The sequence below is a fragment of the Vigna angularis genome, chromosome 9 (genome assembly GCF_016808095.1).
Source record: "Vigna angularis cultivar LongXiaoDou No.4 chromosome 9, ASM1680809v1, whole genome shotgun sequence".
Lineage (NCBI taxonomy): Eukaryota > Viridiplantae > Streptophyta > Magnoliopsida > Fabales > Fabaceae > Vigna > Vigna angularis.
In genome coordinates, this window is record NC_068978.1 from 3,925,205 (window position 1) to 3,943,124 (window position 17,920).

At 32.7% G+C, this 17,920-nt stretch overlaps 3 protein-coding genes across 3 annotated transcripts; 2 read left to right on the forward strand and 1 right to left on the reverse strand.

Annotated features, from left to right (window-relative positions):
• The first annotated feature begins 6,449 nt into the window (after positions 1–6,449).
• On the forward strand, positions 6,450–7,401 carry LOC108347534 (17.4 kDa class III heat shock protein). Its single transcript, XM_017586839.2, has 3 exons — positions 6,450–6,595; positions 6,675–6,942; positions 7,062–7,401. The coding sequence occupies exons 2-3, from the start codon at positions 6,718–6,720 to the stop codon at positions 7,314–7,316; spliced, it is 480 nt and encodes a 159-aa protein (XP_017442328.1). The 5' UTR covers positions 6,450–6,595; positions 6,675–6,717; the 3' UTR covers positions 7,317–7,401.
• A 47-nt stretch (positions 7,402–7,448) lies between these two features.
• On the reverse strand, positions 7,449–14,921 carry LOC108347533 (protein SLOW WALKER 2). Its single transcript, XM_017586838.2, has 16 exons — positions 14,126–14,921; positions 13,633–13,708; positions 13,006–13,125; positions 12,514–12,589; positions 11,940–12,008; positions 11,677–11,757; positions 11,256–11,327; positions 10,912–11,004; positions 10,649–10,801; positions 10,472–10,555; positions 10,161–10,304; positions 9,968–10,057; positions 9,816–9,898; positions 9,014–9,394; positions 8,493–8,715; positions 7,449–8,402 (listed from the first exon to the last, which is right to left on the reverse strand). Exons 1-16 carry the CDS (start codon positions 14,805–14,807, stop codon positions 7,743–7,745), a joined length of 3,087 nt encoding a protein of 1,028 aa, XP_017442327.1. The 5' UTR covers positions 14,808–14,921; the 3' UTR covers positions 7,449–7,742.
• A 906-nt stretch (positions 14,922–15,827) lies between these two features.
• Positions 15,828–17,719, forward strand: LOC108346413 (40S ribosomal protein SA). The gene is made up of 5 exons (XM_052868433.1): positions 15,828–16,062; positions 16,195–16,457; positions 16,692–16,889; positions 17,019–17,241; positions 17,466–17,719. The coding sequence occupies exons 1-5, from the start codon at positions 15,912–15,914 to the stop codon at positions 17,558–17,560; spliced, it is 930 nt and encodes a 309-aa protein (XP_052724393.1). The 5' UTR covers positions 15,828–15,911; the 3' UTR covers positions 17,561–17,719.
• The last annotated feature ends 201 nt before the right edge of the window (positions 17,720–17,920 follow it).

A 17,920-nucleotide genomic window follows, 5' to 3' on the forward strand; every position in this document is an offset into this window, starting at 1 on the left:
TGATAGATTTTTTTGTTCTGGGTAGACACTAATTATGCCAACCCGACGTATTGTCATCACTAGATATGTCTGTATTTGATAACAAGAATACATCCTTTAAGAGACATTCGTGTTAGTTTTATAAAATGAAACTAAATAAATATTTTTTTTATTCTTTAATTATTAATGATTTTAAGTGTGTGTTTAGATGTATTGTCTGTCACTAAATATAGTTTAAAACATTATTGTAATATCCTATTTTAATAGTATGAAGCTACCAGGATGAAACGTTACATAGATGCTAAAAAAACAACTGGGTAAAACAAATTTTCTTCAAAGAAGAGATATACTTCTGTAGACCATCTAACTACCTCTGTTTCACTCTCACCTCTCGCTGAAGCAACTATAAAGATTTCTTCATAACCTCACACCATTTAGGTGATCATTGCACAAGAAAAAAACAACATGAAGACAAACAACACAAAATCAAGACAAGCTAGATACAAAACAAATCATATCACCTTTATAACATAACATACATAAATAATTTATATCACATACATCAACCCAAACATCTTAACATGCAAAGACCTAGACTGACTATCCAGATATTGTATGGAATGTCGAGTTACAAAGGTTCCTACACTTGTGGTGGCCTCTATTGCTCTGCAGAGCCCTTGCCAATGGGTTTCACCTTACCACACACAAGATTAGCCCTCAAACGCCCTTTTTCCAAATGGAGAAAGGCCCCTCATGCTCAGACCTCCTACTATTCTCACGACATGACTCATCTCTCTCCACTTGAGCATGGATGATCATTAGAATGTCAGGATAAACCACAACTTAACTCCGACCATTCATACTATCAATACTTGAAACCACCACCAAGAAGTTCTTCCTTGAAACTCATTTTCACAACTTTGAAACCATTGATATCACTTCACCTTTACATTGAATCCATTTGAAACCATATACATATTCTTGTTTCCAATTCATATTATAAATCAATTCATACTTCACAATAAGTATTATCAACCAATCATTCAAACACTCACATACATTGAACATACTTTAAGAAAAAAATATAAAAACTTAGTTGAAAATTTGATATTTTCGCTCAGCCACCAAGTATACTCGCTCAGTTAAAAGTGTCTACCAACCCACTCGCTCAGCCACCATGACTTGCTCAGTGAATACAGAAATAGTGGGTTTTCGTTCAGCGACTACACTCGCTCAACTAGAAGTGTTCTGCTCACTCAGTTAGACTGCATAATTCTACAGCATCAAAACTGCAAAATTTTCACCTTCAACCACTCATGACCTATCCTATGCATCTTTCTCAACTTCTAAAACTCCTAGATTGTATTCTAAACTCAAATGGACCTAAACAAATATATCTAAACCAACCTAAACTCGTTTTAAACTGTTTTACCACAATATTTCAATCTAAAATTTACCTAAACCTCACTTTAGAGACCAAAATCTAATTCTACAAGTTCTAGCTCATTTTTTATTAACTTAAGGACTATAACAAGTCAGAAATGACTTACCAATATCCCTCCAAAATGACCATTTTGACACAAGAGTTAAGATTCAAAATCTCACTAATTCAAACCCCCAAAATACACTTAAACAAATTTACAAATACTCCATAATGATTATCACTCCATTCTAACACACATATAAGCTAATTCTCATCCAAACAAGTAACAAATGACAAAATAACAACCCTGAAACAATTGCTTCTTCACCCTAACACCTATTTCTCAAACTCATGTATCAAAACCTAACTTTTTAACTTCACCACCCAAGTATTTGATCCCTCTTCCCTCCAAAAACTTTGAATTAAATTTTCAACATCAAAACAACTTCATATTACATCATTCAAGACAAAAAAGACATCCAATTTCATCATATCAAACATAGATCATACAATACGATAACATACACATCTAATTGAACTAACATAACATAATTACTCAAATTAATACTCAATCAAGTTAATAAGCAAACAACCACTAAACTTGCAAGATAATTATAGTTAATGATAAAACATCTAGCTTCCCTTACCTTACACCGAAACAATGGAGCTCTACAAACATTGAACTCTTGCTTGGAACTCAAGGAACTCTAAAAATTCCTACAAAACATCGAACAAAGATCAGAGAGAGTCCTTAGGACCTCTGATCAACAGGAAATTAGAAAAGGACATTACAACTCACATGTCACAAAAGATCATTAAGCATGATTTCAATTAAGAACGAAATGAGAAAAATGAGCCAAAACTTACTTGCTCTATTGAAGAAACTGATATGATAGAAACGTAGACCTTGTTGTCGTGGTCAATTAGGTACTTCCTAATCGTTAAAGAGATGACTTAGGAGTTAGAACTCTTAGAGAGAAGATAGATAACTCTAGAAAAGTGATTTTTAGAGAGATGATATATGTTTAGATAATAAGACGCGATATAAACTTCTATTTATATTACGAAACCTTTATTATTAAATAAGTCGGTCTCATTAAAATAAAATATTCATCTACTTTATATACTCAAATTTCTCAATTCTTACAGATACAACCATAAATTAAACTAATTTGTATTGGATTTTCTAATATTATAAAAAACTTGTTATTTTATTTATTTGTGTACTTTATATAAAGTTGGTTATTTTATTTTGTTTATGTACTTTATATATAGAATAAAATGTAATAAAATATAAAATATTTATAATATCTTAATTTTTATTTTTAAATCTAAATATATTTTTATTTTATTAAAAAATATTTATAAATTAAATAAAAAACCTAAAACAAATACTCTCAGTCCAAAATCAATTTTACATACACATAACAAATTTAATTTATAATTTTGTTTTAATAGAAATTATTGTTAGTAATTTTCTTTTAACATTTTATTGATGTGAATATCTATACTTCTATATTTATATATAAAGGATATTCTCATTTTTAGTGTTTACTTTTTTTTCACTTTTTATCATTCAAATTATTGTTTTATTTAAATTTAAAACTACTTTTTTGAAATTTAACTATTTTTTTAAAATAAAACAAATAAAAATTATCTACTAAATAAATATAAATCATCTATTAAATAACATAAAAATATCTATAGTTAAATTCCAAAAGGTATTTATATTTATTTATATTATTATAATTTCACACGTACTTATACATAGAGCATGTATTTTCATTGGTATTTATGACAACAGTACCTAAGGACGCTTTTTTATTGTACTCTTATAATAGAAATTTCCACGTTCTTTTTTTTTATATATACTTTTGAACTCAAAATTCTACTATATTTAGACTCCTTTTGGGATATGAAAATTTATTCAATTTGACCTTCAAGGTGCATTTTTATAAAATTTGAAAAATAAATTCAAAATATAAGTGTCACGTGAAGCCATTTAATTTCATGAAATAAAACTAATTAAAAAAAATTTGGTCCCCATAAAATAAAAATGTTTTAATTTCGATTCTTGTAAAAATAATATTTCATTCCTAAAAATTAAAACTTATTATTCCTAGTCCCTACAATATACTTCTTTTTGTTTAATTCTAAGTACAATACATTTTTTATTTTAATCCTTCTAAATTTTGAAATTACTAGTTTACTCTTAAATTTTGTTTTAACGTAAATAAATCATATTTATTTTAAAAATTCTAAAAAGCCATAATTGTAATAACTTTCTACCTGGGATAGTGTCATCATTCATTAACAGATGTCACATGAAATATGGATAAAAACAAAATTTAAATATTTTAAGACATAAATACTAACTTTTTTTTATAAAGACTAAAACAAAACTCATTAATTTTAGTAATATCACTAAATTACTAAAATTTAATATAATTGTACATGACCAAAATTATATTTAATTTATTCATTATAATCTTAACTATTTTCACTATTCCAATTTTTTCCCCAAACATTGTCACTGCACATGTTTCATCCACAAAACTTAGAAGAAAAAAAAAGAAGAAAGAAAACTCATGTCATTGTCAAACACCTCATATGAAAATTGTCCTCTTTTTTCTCTCAATTAACTTCAAAACTTTTGAGTTCTAAGCAAATTTTGTCATCAACAACATGAACATGTATCTTTGTCATGTATGGTTTTATAAAAAGAGTGGTCAATCAATATAGTTAAATCATCCATCACTTTGAGTCTATATTCAGCAATTTTTTTTTTAAATCACCACCTTACACATTTATAAATTTTTATATTTTAAATTATACAATTGAGAATATAACTTTTTTATTTTGTAATGTATTTTTTATTTTATATTTTACAATGTATAATTCAAAAAACAATTTTTTAAATAAATGTACAATTTAAAACACATTCGTATTCTGAATAAATATTTCAAAATGTATTTTTTGTGTTCCAAAAAATATAATTTAGAATATAAAAAAAATTGTATTTCCATATAGTCCATATTACAAAATTAACAAGATTGTAAGTTAAAATTATAATGGCATGAAAGGATTAATTGAGTCAATGCTCCAAATTCAACTGTACATGATAACTAACATAATGGTTTGGGTGTTACTTCCTTCATCACCGCACTTTTTTCCCTCCACTTTCTCAATTTTCTTTAATTTCAATTATATGCTCAGATTAAAACTTTTTACTTTTACTATTTTAATTTATTTCAAACCTAGTTCTCCTACTTTACTTCCTGCACCCAATCTTTCCACCTCTCATTTCCGTTTAACAATTTGTCTTCCGTTTTACTCTGCAACTCCATTTGTCTTCTTCGTTTCACTTCTCCTCCTCCGTTTATTTCTTCTTCATTTTCCTTACATTATTAAAATACATTAAAAATATATTCAAAAATAATAAATCAAAACATTTAAATTAAATTATTAAAATATCTCCAAAATAAAGAATAAACTAATAAAACAAACCCTAAAATAAAAAATATAACCTTTAAACGGAGGTGACATCCTTCAACGGATGTCAACATCTGTTTAAGAAAAACGGATGTCAACATCTGTTTAAGAAAAACGGATGTCGACATCCGTTTTACCTTAAACGGATGTTGACATCCGTTGAAGGATGTCACCGTTTAGAGGTTATGTTTTTTATTTTAGGGTTTTATTTGAAAGTCTATTCGAATACGCACCTGGAGGAAGCACCACACACACTGCACCATGAGAGGGAGACTGCTTCATAATTCTTTCCACCACCATCAACCTTTGCAACTTGTATCTACAACAACGAAAGAAAAAGTGGAAGAACTATAATGTTAAAATGAAAGAAAAGTATTTTACTCATGTAGGGGACTAGAATAGGTTATTAGTGGAATAAGTTGTGAATGGGTAAAATTAAAAAATAATAACCCTAAAAATAAAATTTTACTTAGGGGCAAAATAGTAAAGGGGAGGTGGAGGGAGAAAGGTGTGGTGGTGGAGGGAGCAACACCCTAATGGTTTACAACCAGTTTCTTCTTACACCTTCGCATATTTATTTTTGCACCCCACATTAAAGAAACATCTCATTTTTGTCATTTTAGACTGTGTAATCCAAAATAAAAAAATGTATTTTAAATTGTCATTTTTCACTTTCTGAATTAAAAAATTTAGAAGTTATTTTTTTAAAAAACAATAATTATCAGATCGTACAATTAAAAAGTAAAAAATAAATTCCAAGTTATATAATGTAAAAACAAAAAATATTAAGAAAAAAAAAGAGTTTTTAGATTACATGATTTAAAATTAAATTTTTATTTTTCTATTATACAATCCAAAAAATAATTTTTTTAAATCTTTTTTTTATTTTCAAATTATACGAGTTTGGAAATCATTTTTAATTTATAGATTCTACAGTCCAAAAGAGTAAGATTAGAGTTTTTTTAATTTGGGGGTGTAGAGAGAAATATATGGAGGTGGAAGAAGTGTCCAGATTTTATTTTTGGGTTTTTCTTATTTCTTTACCATTTGTTTATGAAACAATTATGCAGATCAGTAGGATACTAACCCTTCCATTTTTATGATTGTTTAAAGTTAATGTATGTTACTAGGCTTACACAGTCTTTTAAGTCTGATAAAATGATTTTTTTTTTATTTTGATTTATGCGAAATAAATTATCTGTTTTTACTTTTTCTAAAATTGAAAATTATTATTTTATTTATGTGTTTTACAAGGTTTTAATGATTGTCACAAAGTGAAATCGAAATATTAAGAAAAGCTTAATTTCTCTCTTGCCATGGAGCTAATTTCATAGAATTAACCAATTTGATAAGAGATTAATGAAGGAGTGGAACTAAAAGGTATGATCATAATAGAGACAAAACTTGTTATAAAATTATGAACATGCAATATTTTGTTATAGTAAAGTGCATGGAGAACTAAATGTGATTTTGACACGTACATAGAGAGAAAAAGAGCGTTAACTTTCTACAACTGTCCAGAGAATTCCACGTGTGAACAAAAATGAAGAGGATGTTTCCAGAAGGTGTGGACAATTACTCTAGATCTTTCTTAACTCTTCTCAAAATTCTTCTATTTATATTTTCTGCACTGACCATCACTCAACTAACTTAATCCGAAAAAGATAATCCTTTCTAGATTCTCGGAGAGCACAAACTAAGGTTGGTAAATTCAATGATGTTTTTCTCTTGTATGTTTATGTTTTCTGAGGTTGTTTTTTTTATTGGGTGGTGAATTCAGAATCTGAGTTTTTGTGGGTTGCATTGGCGTGTGAGAAACGAAGATGAGCAGAGTTGGTGATTCGTTAAACGTGGATTTGGCGGCTGCAGTGAACAACCTCTTCAATATTCCTGAAACCATGGAAAAGTTCATGTTTCCTTCTTCTCGTGCCCATGACCACCATGAGAACAGAGGGGTTTCTAGCATCATTCCAGTGGACATTTTAGACACTGCGAAGGAATTTATATTCTTCATGGATGTTCCTGGTCTCTCGAAGTCTGAAATTCAGGTACATGACATGATGCCTCATCATCCCAATGTTCTTCCTTTCTAGTGTGTGTATAAGAAATTGGAGATTGTGTTAAAAGTGTGATGATGTGTTGAAATGTATATGCATTTTGCTTGCAGGTGACAGTTGAAGATGAGAAGACACTTGTGATACGAAGCAATGGGAAGAGGAAACGCCATGATGGAGATGATGAAGGGTGCAAGTATCTTAGGCTGGAGAGGAGAGGGCCTCAGAATTTGCTGAGGAAGTTCCGTTTGCCTGAGAATGCCGATGTGTCTGCAATCACAGCTAAATGCGAAAATGGGGTTCTCACTGTAGTTGTTGGGAAGCACCCTCCTCCAAAATCCAAATCTGTTCAAGTTGCTATTGCATGAGTTTAGAGTGTTTATGTGATCTTGAATAGTGTAATGAAATGTGATCAATGGTGAATCTTCATCAAACACTTCATTTTGATCTATACTTGACATTTTTATCAGAATTTAAAATTGTACGATTGCCACCAAAGATGATAGATAACAAAACCACTAATAAATTGAAATTTGATTTTTGGTTGACTAAATTGTATATTGCACAAAAGATACATCCAAATGAAGATATGGATTGATAATGGGCCATTAAATTAAACAGCCACAAGCAATACAATTTAGAAGCAGTCAAAACTGATAGCATACAAGAATAACATGGTGATACTTCCTTGCCTGATATGGAATTTCTCAAAAATTGTTATAACAAAACTGTTGATGCATTCCTAAAACTCAATCTGGCCATAGCCATCTTTTGTCTCGGTCAATGCAGCTAATTTACTTTTTTCTTTTCTTCGATTTGGTTGACTTGTTTTTCTTAGGGGAAGCTTTCTTCTCAGTGTGGTCATCATCTTCCATTAGATGCTCAAACTCTTCATAACTTGCAAATGGAGATACACCTTTCTTACCACCACTTTTATGTTTTCGTTTTCTTCTGCCAACTTCCTCCCCATCACCATCAGAGCCATCATCAACATCTCCGATCTCAATATCAATGGCATCAGCATCAGCATTATCATCACTGCCAACATCGTCAGTTGGAGCATCATCTTCCTCCCCTATATCAGCGGGTATATCCATATCCATCTCACCGTCACTAACATCACCAATCAAGTCCTCATCTTCCTCACCGGCAACTTCATCCAAATCATCATAATCATAGTCAGTGTCTGGTCCCAAAGATGGATCAGTAGAATCCAACAGATTCTCTATCTCTTCATTATCACTCTCATCCCCACCATCAACCTCACCATCATCAATATCAAACAACTCCTCGGCTGCCTCCTCATCAGCTGACTTCTTTTTCTTTTTCTTCGATTTAGTAGTAGAGCTCATTTTGTTTGTGTAGAACTTGTGGAAGACAAGATCCTCGGGGGGCACATCTGCCTCCGCTAGTGAAAGAATTTCTGCCCCAATCAATTGATTATTGACATCCATCTGCAAAATAAAGAAACCAGTTAACAAGCTGAATCAGGAGGCTAGATAAGAGAATGGGACATTACTAGATTGAAAAGTCTACACTTTTACCTGCTTGGCAGGTTCAATCTGAGAACCACCATGCCATGTGCTTTGCTTGGGTTTTTTCTCCATGAATTTGTCTAGGAAAGCTGTCATGGAGAGATCATTTAATGGATTTCCATTATAGACAATATTGGCACCGGAAAGAAGAGTTTGGGCCATGGTAGAAACTGAAGGATGTACATGTGAAGCAAGCACCATTAACTCCCACCAACTTACACGGTCTGCATTGCTATAGGATGAAGAAAATATGTAACGTACGATGTACAAGATAAAAATGTCACAGAAAGATCTGGCTCTAAATGAGAAAATGAACTTTTAAAATACAAATACATGCATCACAATCTCTAAAGATGCTGCCTTTTTCATTGGTCAGTTTTAAGAAGATTTTATCTTCCGAAATAAATACCCCACCTTGTGTTTTTTCATTGTAACAGTTCCACATGAAATTGCTTTGAGCAAACAATGGAAAAAAAAATTGTATATATTAATATCTGAAATGACGACTAGTTGCAAAATCGAATAATTACCAGTACGAAGGCTCTCTGTGTCGTGGATCGTAGCCTCCACGAAGGGAAGACTTCTCAGCAGATAATTGTGACTGTGAACTTTCATTATTAGATACAGATTTTGATTTTTTTGATTCCTTATGAACAGTTTCATCCTTTGCAAGCAGAAATCCCGCATCCTCTGAACCATCGTCATCAGAATCATCATCTTCAGAAGCTGCAGGAAGATCATCTTCACTCTCTGAAGAACTGGCGTCAGCATTGGGGTCCTCGCCATTCTTTGCAACTGCAACATCATCCTTTTGTTTATTTGATAAAGAGCTGGGTTCATTATCAGGTTCTATAACATCTTCAAAGTGTTCAAGTTCATCATCTAGAGACTCGTTCTGCAACACCATATTCCTACAAATGAAGAGAAGATGGTGTTAGAATATCCTCTATTTATCATCATTATATTATCATTATAGTGTCTAACGTTACTCTATCATGATTATATTATGTTTAGGGTTATTCTATTTTTCATGATTATATTATGTCTAGGTTACCCTATCTATTATATACTCTTGTATCAATTTATTCTTATAAATAGAAAAGATTATAAGAGAGATCAATTAAGCCTTCTAGGATTATTTTATACTTTAATTCTCAAGTGTGTCTAGAATTATTTTACACTTTTTTCTGGTCAAATGTGTTATCTGGTCAAATGTGTTATGGAAGAATCCTGTCACAAAATTCTCAGTGCAGACTTATGACTATAGGAAATATATGTTTTTCACACTAACATAAAAGTAGTGGCAATGGCAGTGAAAGAAAAAGCAATTACCATAAAGGTGGTCTGGCTTTAAGAAGTTCGGAAAGAAGAAAAAGGCAAGCACAGGCATATTGTGGTGGCTGCTGAAGTGCAATCTGAAAAAACAAATGTTCAGTAGTATGTGTAAGAAGAAAAACGTAGAGAAAGGGCAGTTTAATAATCACCTGCATTAGACGTTTAGAAAATGCTGCTACACGCTTTAAATTAACATCCTTTTTCATTGCTCGGAGGAGAAGTGCAATAAACATTTCTGCCTGAGGACAAACACATTAGAAAATTCTACAGATTATTGAAGAATAGTATAAGCACCCATATTTTTATCAAAAGAAAATGTAAGAAAAAAAAAAGTTTTCTTGCCTTGGATGTATACATGGCAGCTGGAAGCAAAAGTTTGGAATACAAAGCACGGTAAAACCGATCACTGGCTATCTGATTTTTGGATGAAATTTTATCAAGAAGCATCAGTGCTTGAACACCTACATTAAAATTCTTAGAATGAACCTGCAAGTTTGCAGAACCTTAAACCTTAAGATATCGAAGTAATGATGAATACTAATGCAACCATAACATACTACATACAGTTTTTATTTGCTAACAAATTAGTAATTACCAGTTGGAAAAGTAACATACTGCATACAGTTTTTATTTGCTAACAAATTAGTAATTACCAGTTGGAAAAGTACTGGTGTTTGGACTTCAACAATGTCATCAGCTTCATTACTTGAGACGAAAGGAAATGTTCTATTCACGCCCTATGCCAATACCAAATGAAATACCAGATTACAACTGAATTTAACATGATAAAAAAGGTCACAAATATTAACATATATTATTATCATATTTACAGTTAGGAGAACTGATAAAAGCCGAGAGTCCAATTCCACATGTGATTCTGATAACTCTTTTGACTTGTCCTCTTTTGCATTTCCCTTGCCCTTGCCCTTGCCCTTGCCGCTTTTATCAAGCTTCTGGTTACTGGTTGCATTTGTGATTAAAACCTGAAGGTGTCCAATTGTAAATATTTTCCCGTTCAATTATTTTTTAGCTTGAGTAAACAAAGTCATAATATTTCAGATAAGAAAAGCTTCAAGGAAAGAAAAACCAATACCTTAAACAAAGCAAAATATACATCTATAAGACGTTTTGCCACTTTAGGTCCATCTCCTTTATTTGTTAGGCGGATTTGGCTCAAGAAATTAATCTACGAAAGTAGAAAAAGCAGCCAATGAGATTCTTCGAACAGACCAGTTTAAGAAAATTTAATTTAAGAAAGTAATCTAAAATTGAAGGGCCATTTCAGAAACCACAGAAAAGTGGTTTCAAACAGATATATTATACGATGCATAATATTTTCATTGATCAAGTAACAACAAAAGGTAAAAAAATACACAGTGACTCCTACTTTGCAGAAAATGATGTAAGAAAAGGTGAGGATCAAACTATAGTACATACAGCGTGGTACTGTGATCGTGGTCCTAAATGAGGCCGGAAAAGAAAAGAATCCACCTCGTCAATAACCACAGCCTGTATAGAAAAATTAACAAGAAAATAAATCAGTAGCTAAAACAAATTAAGAGGTAAAAGGGAGCCTAAACGTTAATGTGAATCATTGCCAAATATCATGAAACCCCAAAACGTAAATAGTCAATATATTCTTTAAAGGAAAATGAGATAAAAGAAGTCATGCAGGCATGAAAACTTTTCAGCCTGCAAAGTTCCTTCAAGTATTTATCTTACTATCAATTACTTAGTGATATCAATAAACTACAAATATTGGCTTAAACTCTAAATATTAGCTAAAAAATCATTTATAGATACCCCCAAAGCTGAAGACAAAGGTTGAAACAATAGACACATTGATAAATGTTCATACCTTCATGTTTGGGTGGTCAGACAAAAGGTTGGATAAATGAAAGTCAGCATTAGATGCTGCTTTATTATCTGGATCACCAAGCTGAAGCAATATCAAAACCACCCATCAACAAAGTAAAAGAGAGAGAAGCCACATAAAATAAAACAGTCTTAGTAACAGAATGTAGTAGTTCTATAACCGGCTATTGTAATTTTATTGTAACTTGACCACGTGAAGAAGAAACACAATAAATGAAAACTGGACATAGGTCACTGTCAACTCACTTTATTAACAAGTGCAGAAAGTAGTTTGCGTTCTTGCTCTGACTTCCGACTCAGTAGCACATATATGGCCTGCAAGCAACAAAGGTGAAGATATTAACAACAATACATTCAATACATCTGAGAACATGTTACAACAAGGTGAAGATAAGATCTTATTTAAGCTCGTGCCCATCTCATAAGCTTTTTTAGCTTATTTAATAAGATTCATGCAAAAAACTTACTAAATATACATTTTTAGTATATTCCATCAAGCTTCATGATTTAACTTTCGAAATAAATAATGCTTTGATTAAGTTGTTTAATCAAGGACGCCCTAAATATCTTCACATAACATAAATTACAAAACCGTTCTTAAAAAAGATAAAACCGATTGAGGAAAAAAAAATTTCCTATTATTTATTATGAATAAGAACTTTCAAGTATCCACCAGTAGTTAAGACAAAAATTTTCAGTTTATTAAGTTGATTATAGTAGCAAACCTTTTGCTATAGTAATATTGAGTCACTTTGTAACTTGGAGGGGAATGGGAACCCAGAAAAAAACAAAAGGAACAAAGTATGAACAGAAAACCAACCTTTAACGCCTTGTTTTTCAGAGCTGGTAGCATATCACGAGATGCTTCTTCAAGGGCAACAACAAAACGTTCATACCTGAGACGTCAAAAGCTATTCAGTGCATCACTAACAAAAGAGCTTGAGTGGACTGTAAAATGGGTCTCATTGATAATTAGAAATATTCCTCAGGTAAAATGCGTAGAAAAGTGATGTAAGAAGTTTGGACTCGGTGATACAGCTATAAGTAGGCCTAAAATCATTTCTCCTATTTTTCCAAGGCAATATTATGGCTCCTCAAACAAAATACCAATTAAAGTGACTAAATGCTAACTAGAGTTCAACTATTCTTATTATAATGGAGCACATAATTAAAATGTACAGAAAGCATCCAAAGTTTACGAAACAAAACACGCTATGAGAATATAATTTGCGTGAGAAATTTGTAACCAAGTCAAATCATAGAAATTGATTTAAGATAAAAATGTGAAAATGAATAGTGTTATCACACATACCTCTGCTTCAAACACTCCTCCCAATACCAGAAAAGGAGAAGAGAGTAACCATCTTTAGTTTCAGGAAGATGATTTAGGGGTTGCTGTATCAAGGTCTTCAATTTACGATCTGGTAATAAGCTGCAAGAAAAATAGAGAAAATAACGTATCTGGTCAGAGCGCTGAAAGTCTGAGGCATCACGTGTTTTAATGCTACGCAAGAAAGTCAGTTGAATGAAAACTTTCAAAAATTTGCAAACCGCAAAAGTACTTTACATGTAATATTAGAATAACGGGCCTGTTGGGAGAGTAACACGAGATGTGTGCAAAGGAGAAAGACAGAAATATATTATTATCTTTCAAATTTGACAACATTCTAAAACTTTAGTCATGTTAGAATAATTATTATCACGTCTTATTTATCATGATTATATCGTGTTTAGGATTAGGATTATTCTATTTATCATGTATTTTGTATTAAACTTTCTTGTATATATAGAATGAGAGTGGTAGGGATCTTTTAAACCTTGGAGAATTATTTTCCAGTTCCATAGATTAAATCCCATTCTTACAACTTTTTTTGAAAGCTCTATGAATTATATTTCAATGATAAAATAATTTTTCACAGGGGAGTGGAAAAATGCACACCTTGCAATAAATAATTCTTGCAGTGCTTCAAAACCTGTCAAGGCATGCCGCTTCCCAACCTTGGATGTCACCATTCCTAGTTTAAACAAGAAACACTGTCAATAGCTCAACTGTAAAGACACGGTATGAATATAGTGAGAGAGTCAGTCTCACTGGTAACACATAATTGAGTATGAATATAGTGAGAGAGTCAGTCTCACTGGTAACACATAATTGAGAAGCAAGATCATAAAATTGTTATTGCATAGCTGCAGATGAAATTAATAGCAAGTGCAACACTCATAATTGTTATTGCATAGCTGCACATAATTTCAGCGCACCTACTTCTACAACACAATTCCACAAACACTTAAAAGAAGAACACCCGTGTAAGAACTATAGCTCAAACTAGACATGAATAACTAACTTATCACAAAATCCAATTAATGATACTGAAAACAAGAAAGAAATTTTGACACTAGATTATCCCCACCAGTGAACATTCTTAACTTACCCAAAAGAGCGTCAAGAGAACGCAAATTTGCCATTGGATTATCCCCCACCAACACAGCAAAAGCAGACACTTTATCAGCAGCAGTCCCGGACCTCTGCGTTGAAACCAACATCCTAATATCACCACTTTTCCCCCTTGATGACTCATAATCATTAGCATACTGTGCCATCAACCTCTCCCCCAACTCCCTCTTCTTCTCCACGACCCCTTTCCAAGCTTCCACATCCGTTAACTCCACCCTCTTCCCTTCTCCAATCACTTTCCTTTCCAACTCCGTCATGTCCTCAAACCACACTCCCAAACCAATTGCTTTCATCAAAGGAAGCTTTGGCAGGTTCCTGAACTTGTTGAACCCCTTTTCCGTACTGGAACCATTCTCCAGTGACAGAACTGGGGGTTTCGGTTTGGGTTCGGATTTGGGGTTACTCTTCTGGTGGGGTCCATTGTTTTTGCTCAAAGTTTTGTTCTTTGGCTTCTGGATGCTTTGGGGTGTGGCTTTTTCAGGTGGTTGTTGCTTCTTTGGGGGCTTGTTCGTCTTAGTTTTGCGGAAATCGACATCGTTGAACCCTGAGTGAGAGTGTGATGTGGATAATCCAAGCGAGGAAGCGAAGGAGGCAACGTCTGATTTGAGGATTTCAACATCTTCTGGTTTGTTTGACTTGCTGGTCTTCAATTTCACCATAGCTGTATACAGAACAAAAGAAGAACCACCAGTTTCAGAGAACGAAATAGAATTAGGTAGGGTTTAAGAAACTGTTGGGCCTCACTCACATAAAACACTACTTTTAGGCCCAAAACACATATCCTTCTTTGTATAATTTAAGAAAATAAAATACTGATCATTTTTTTTTCAAAGATTTTGTATACAATAATTATCAAAAGTGGTTATCTACTATAAAACATAATTGTCACAAGTAATCTAAATATTTATAAAAAATATTTAAATATATAAATTACAATTAGATTTATGATAAATATTTCGTACAATTATTTATAATATATTTCTATATTTATAACAATTTTAAACATTTATAACAAAAAAATATTTACATGTGTAAAATTATATGATTATACGATGTAACCCACATGGTAGTTAATGTGATAAAAGAAATACTGATTATTATAAAAAATTATTTTCTACAACTATTTTTCTAAATATACATTTTGTTCTTATTTAAACAATTGTTATATTAATTAATTTGTTGGTTATGAATGTTTTTTAACAACCTCATGTTTAGAATGACTTATGCAATAAAATTATGAGCTATGATGTATTTATAATATAATAAATTAATTAATATTTAATTTAATTTATAATATAATAACTTATGCAATAAAATTATGTTATTTGGATAAATAACTTATGAGCTATGATGAATTTTGTAAATAAAAAACATAGAAGTTAAACCATAGAAATCAACTCATTTTATTATCCCAATGTATATTGTTTTTTACAGTACTGAACTTACATCACAGTCACTATTTAAATTTAAACAAAGTTTAAATTTAGACAAGAAAATAAAGTTCTCCAAAACAATATTTTTTATTGATCCTGCTCAATGGTTGGCATTCTGTTATTGGGCTTGTTCGTAGGTTGTTCATCTTTTAATTGAGCCTGCTTGTTGACTGGCCTTAGCCTAAAAAATAAAAAGCCCATTGGTGAAACCCATTAGGGTTTTCTACTTTATATTAGAAACGAATTAGGGTTTCCACTCTGAGGTTATTTGCTGTAGTCAGAAACACTAAGGTTTTCAAGCTCTTGTTTGGGAGCTTGCGAGAGGTAACCATGGCCGCCACAACCAACGCCGCTGCCCCGCCGCGCCAGCTCTCTCAAAAGGAAGCCGACATCCAGATGATGTTGGCAGCCGACGTTCACCTCGGCACCAAAAATTGTGATTTTCAAATGGAGCGCTACATCTTCAAGCGCCGCAACGATGGTAACTAACATTTTTATTTTATCTCTATCTTTATACAATAGACAACAGCGTTGTGTTATACAATTTTGAATCTGCAATAGCTACAGGAGCGCAATATGGTTTTGATTTGTTGTGGTGTGGATTTGGTATTAGGTATTTACATTATCAACCTTGGTAAGACATGGGAGAAGCTTCAACTTGCTGCTAGGGTTATCGTTGCAATTGAGAACCCTCAGGATATTATTGTGCAATCTGCTCGGCCTTATGGTCAGAGAGCGGTTCTCAAGTTTGCCCAGTACACTGGTGCTCATGCCATTGCTGGAAGGCACACTCCTGGTACCTTTACCAATCAGCTCCAAACCTCTTTTAGCGAGCCTCGCCTCCTTATCCTCACGGATCCAAGAACAGATCATCAGGTTCATGATCTACCTAAACAGTAACATGTGAAATGCATATGTTTCACTTTAGCTTCATTTGATTTGGTAGCTAATCTAATTTTCCGTTAAGGAATATAATGGGGATTGTTGATCAATGTTTTGCTGACAACACCTCTTGGGATGATGATTTTTTTTGGTTTTTTTGTTTCGTGTTTTTCTTTCCTTGATGTTGCCTGCGTTGTGATTTTAACATACATGGGTTTATTTTTGCAGCCCATTAAGGAAGGTGCTCTTGGAAACATTCCAACCATTGCTTTCTGTGACACTGACTCACCCATGAGGTATGTGGACATTGGGATTCCTGCCAACAACAAGGGCAAACACAGCATTGGGTGTCTCTTTTGGCTTCTTGCCAGGATGGTGTTGCAAATGAGGGGTACCATTCGTCCTGGCCTCAAATGGGATGTTATGGTAAGTATTTTCTTGGTCTACTTTTCTTAGTGGCATTGTTAATGAGCTTATTGGGTATAATTTAGAGAGAGGCAGATTTTTGGGAGGATATTGAAGGAGTTTGTTTTCTTAATCTTTTGTTTGATGCAGGTGGACTTGTTCTTCTATAGAGAACCAGAGGAGGCAAAGCAACAAGAGGAGGAGGAAGCTCCTGCTGGTGATTATGCCATCACTGACTATAATCCTGGTGCTATTGCTGCTGATGGCCAGTGGCCCGGTACAATTGATCAATCGTGGACAGATGCAGTTCCACAACCTATTCCAGCTGTACCTGGCGTCAACTGGGGAGCGCCACCCTCTACAGATGCACCTGGTACGTCATTAATTTGTTTTGATAAACACGAAACTAAACTGAGTTATTTTACGTATTCTATTGTTTTATGTATATTGTCATCTTTAATGTTGACTGACCGTTGCATCTGTTAGTTTTTGTTTTTGGTTGTCTTTTATCTTTAATTTGTGACATGATGCAAATACAAAATGCGTGTACATTTGTGATGGCTGGATCTTTGCATTCATTTTGTGTTATAATTGCAGTTGCAGGAGATTGGGGCGAGGCTGTTCCACCGCCACAACAAATCCCTCTTCCTTCATCCGGAGTCGAATCTGTCCAAGCAAGTGGCTGGGATTAAATTATTGTTTTTGATGCTATGATTTTGCCCCGTGTTGCAATTTAGTTTACTCTTTGGAAGTAAAATATGGATCAGTTTTTTTGTAGAAAGGAACTTTTTTGGTTTGAGTGTCAGAAATATTTTTATTAACTATGTTAGGTAATATGATGTTTTTGGAAATTCGTTACTCACTATTTATATTCAGTATTTCGATTATTTCGTGATTGTTGAACCGATATCCTCGGTTCTGTACCGGAGCAGTTCATAGAAATCTAATTTGGCGAAGATGATACATTTTTTCTTAATTTTATAGAACCTTTACTGGAATTTGCTTTATCTTTTTAAGTGTATGCCTTTGTTTTCCACCTTCATCTATGTTGA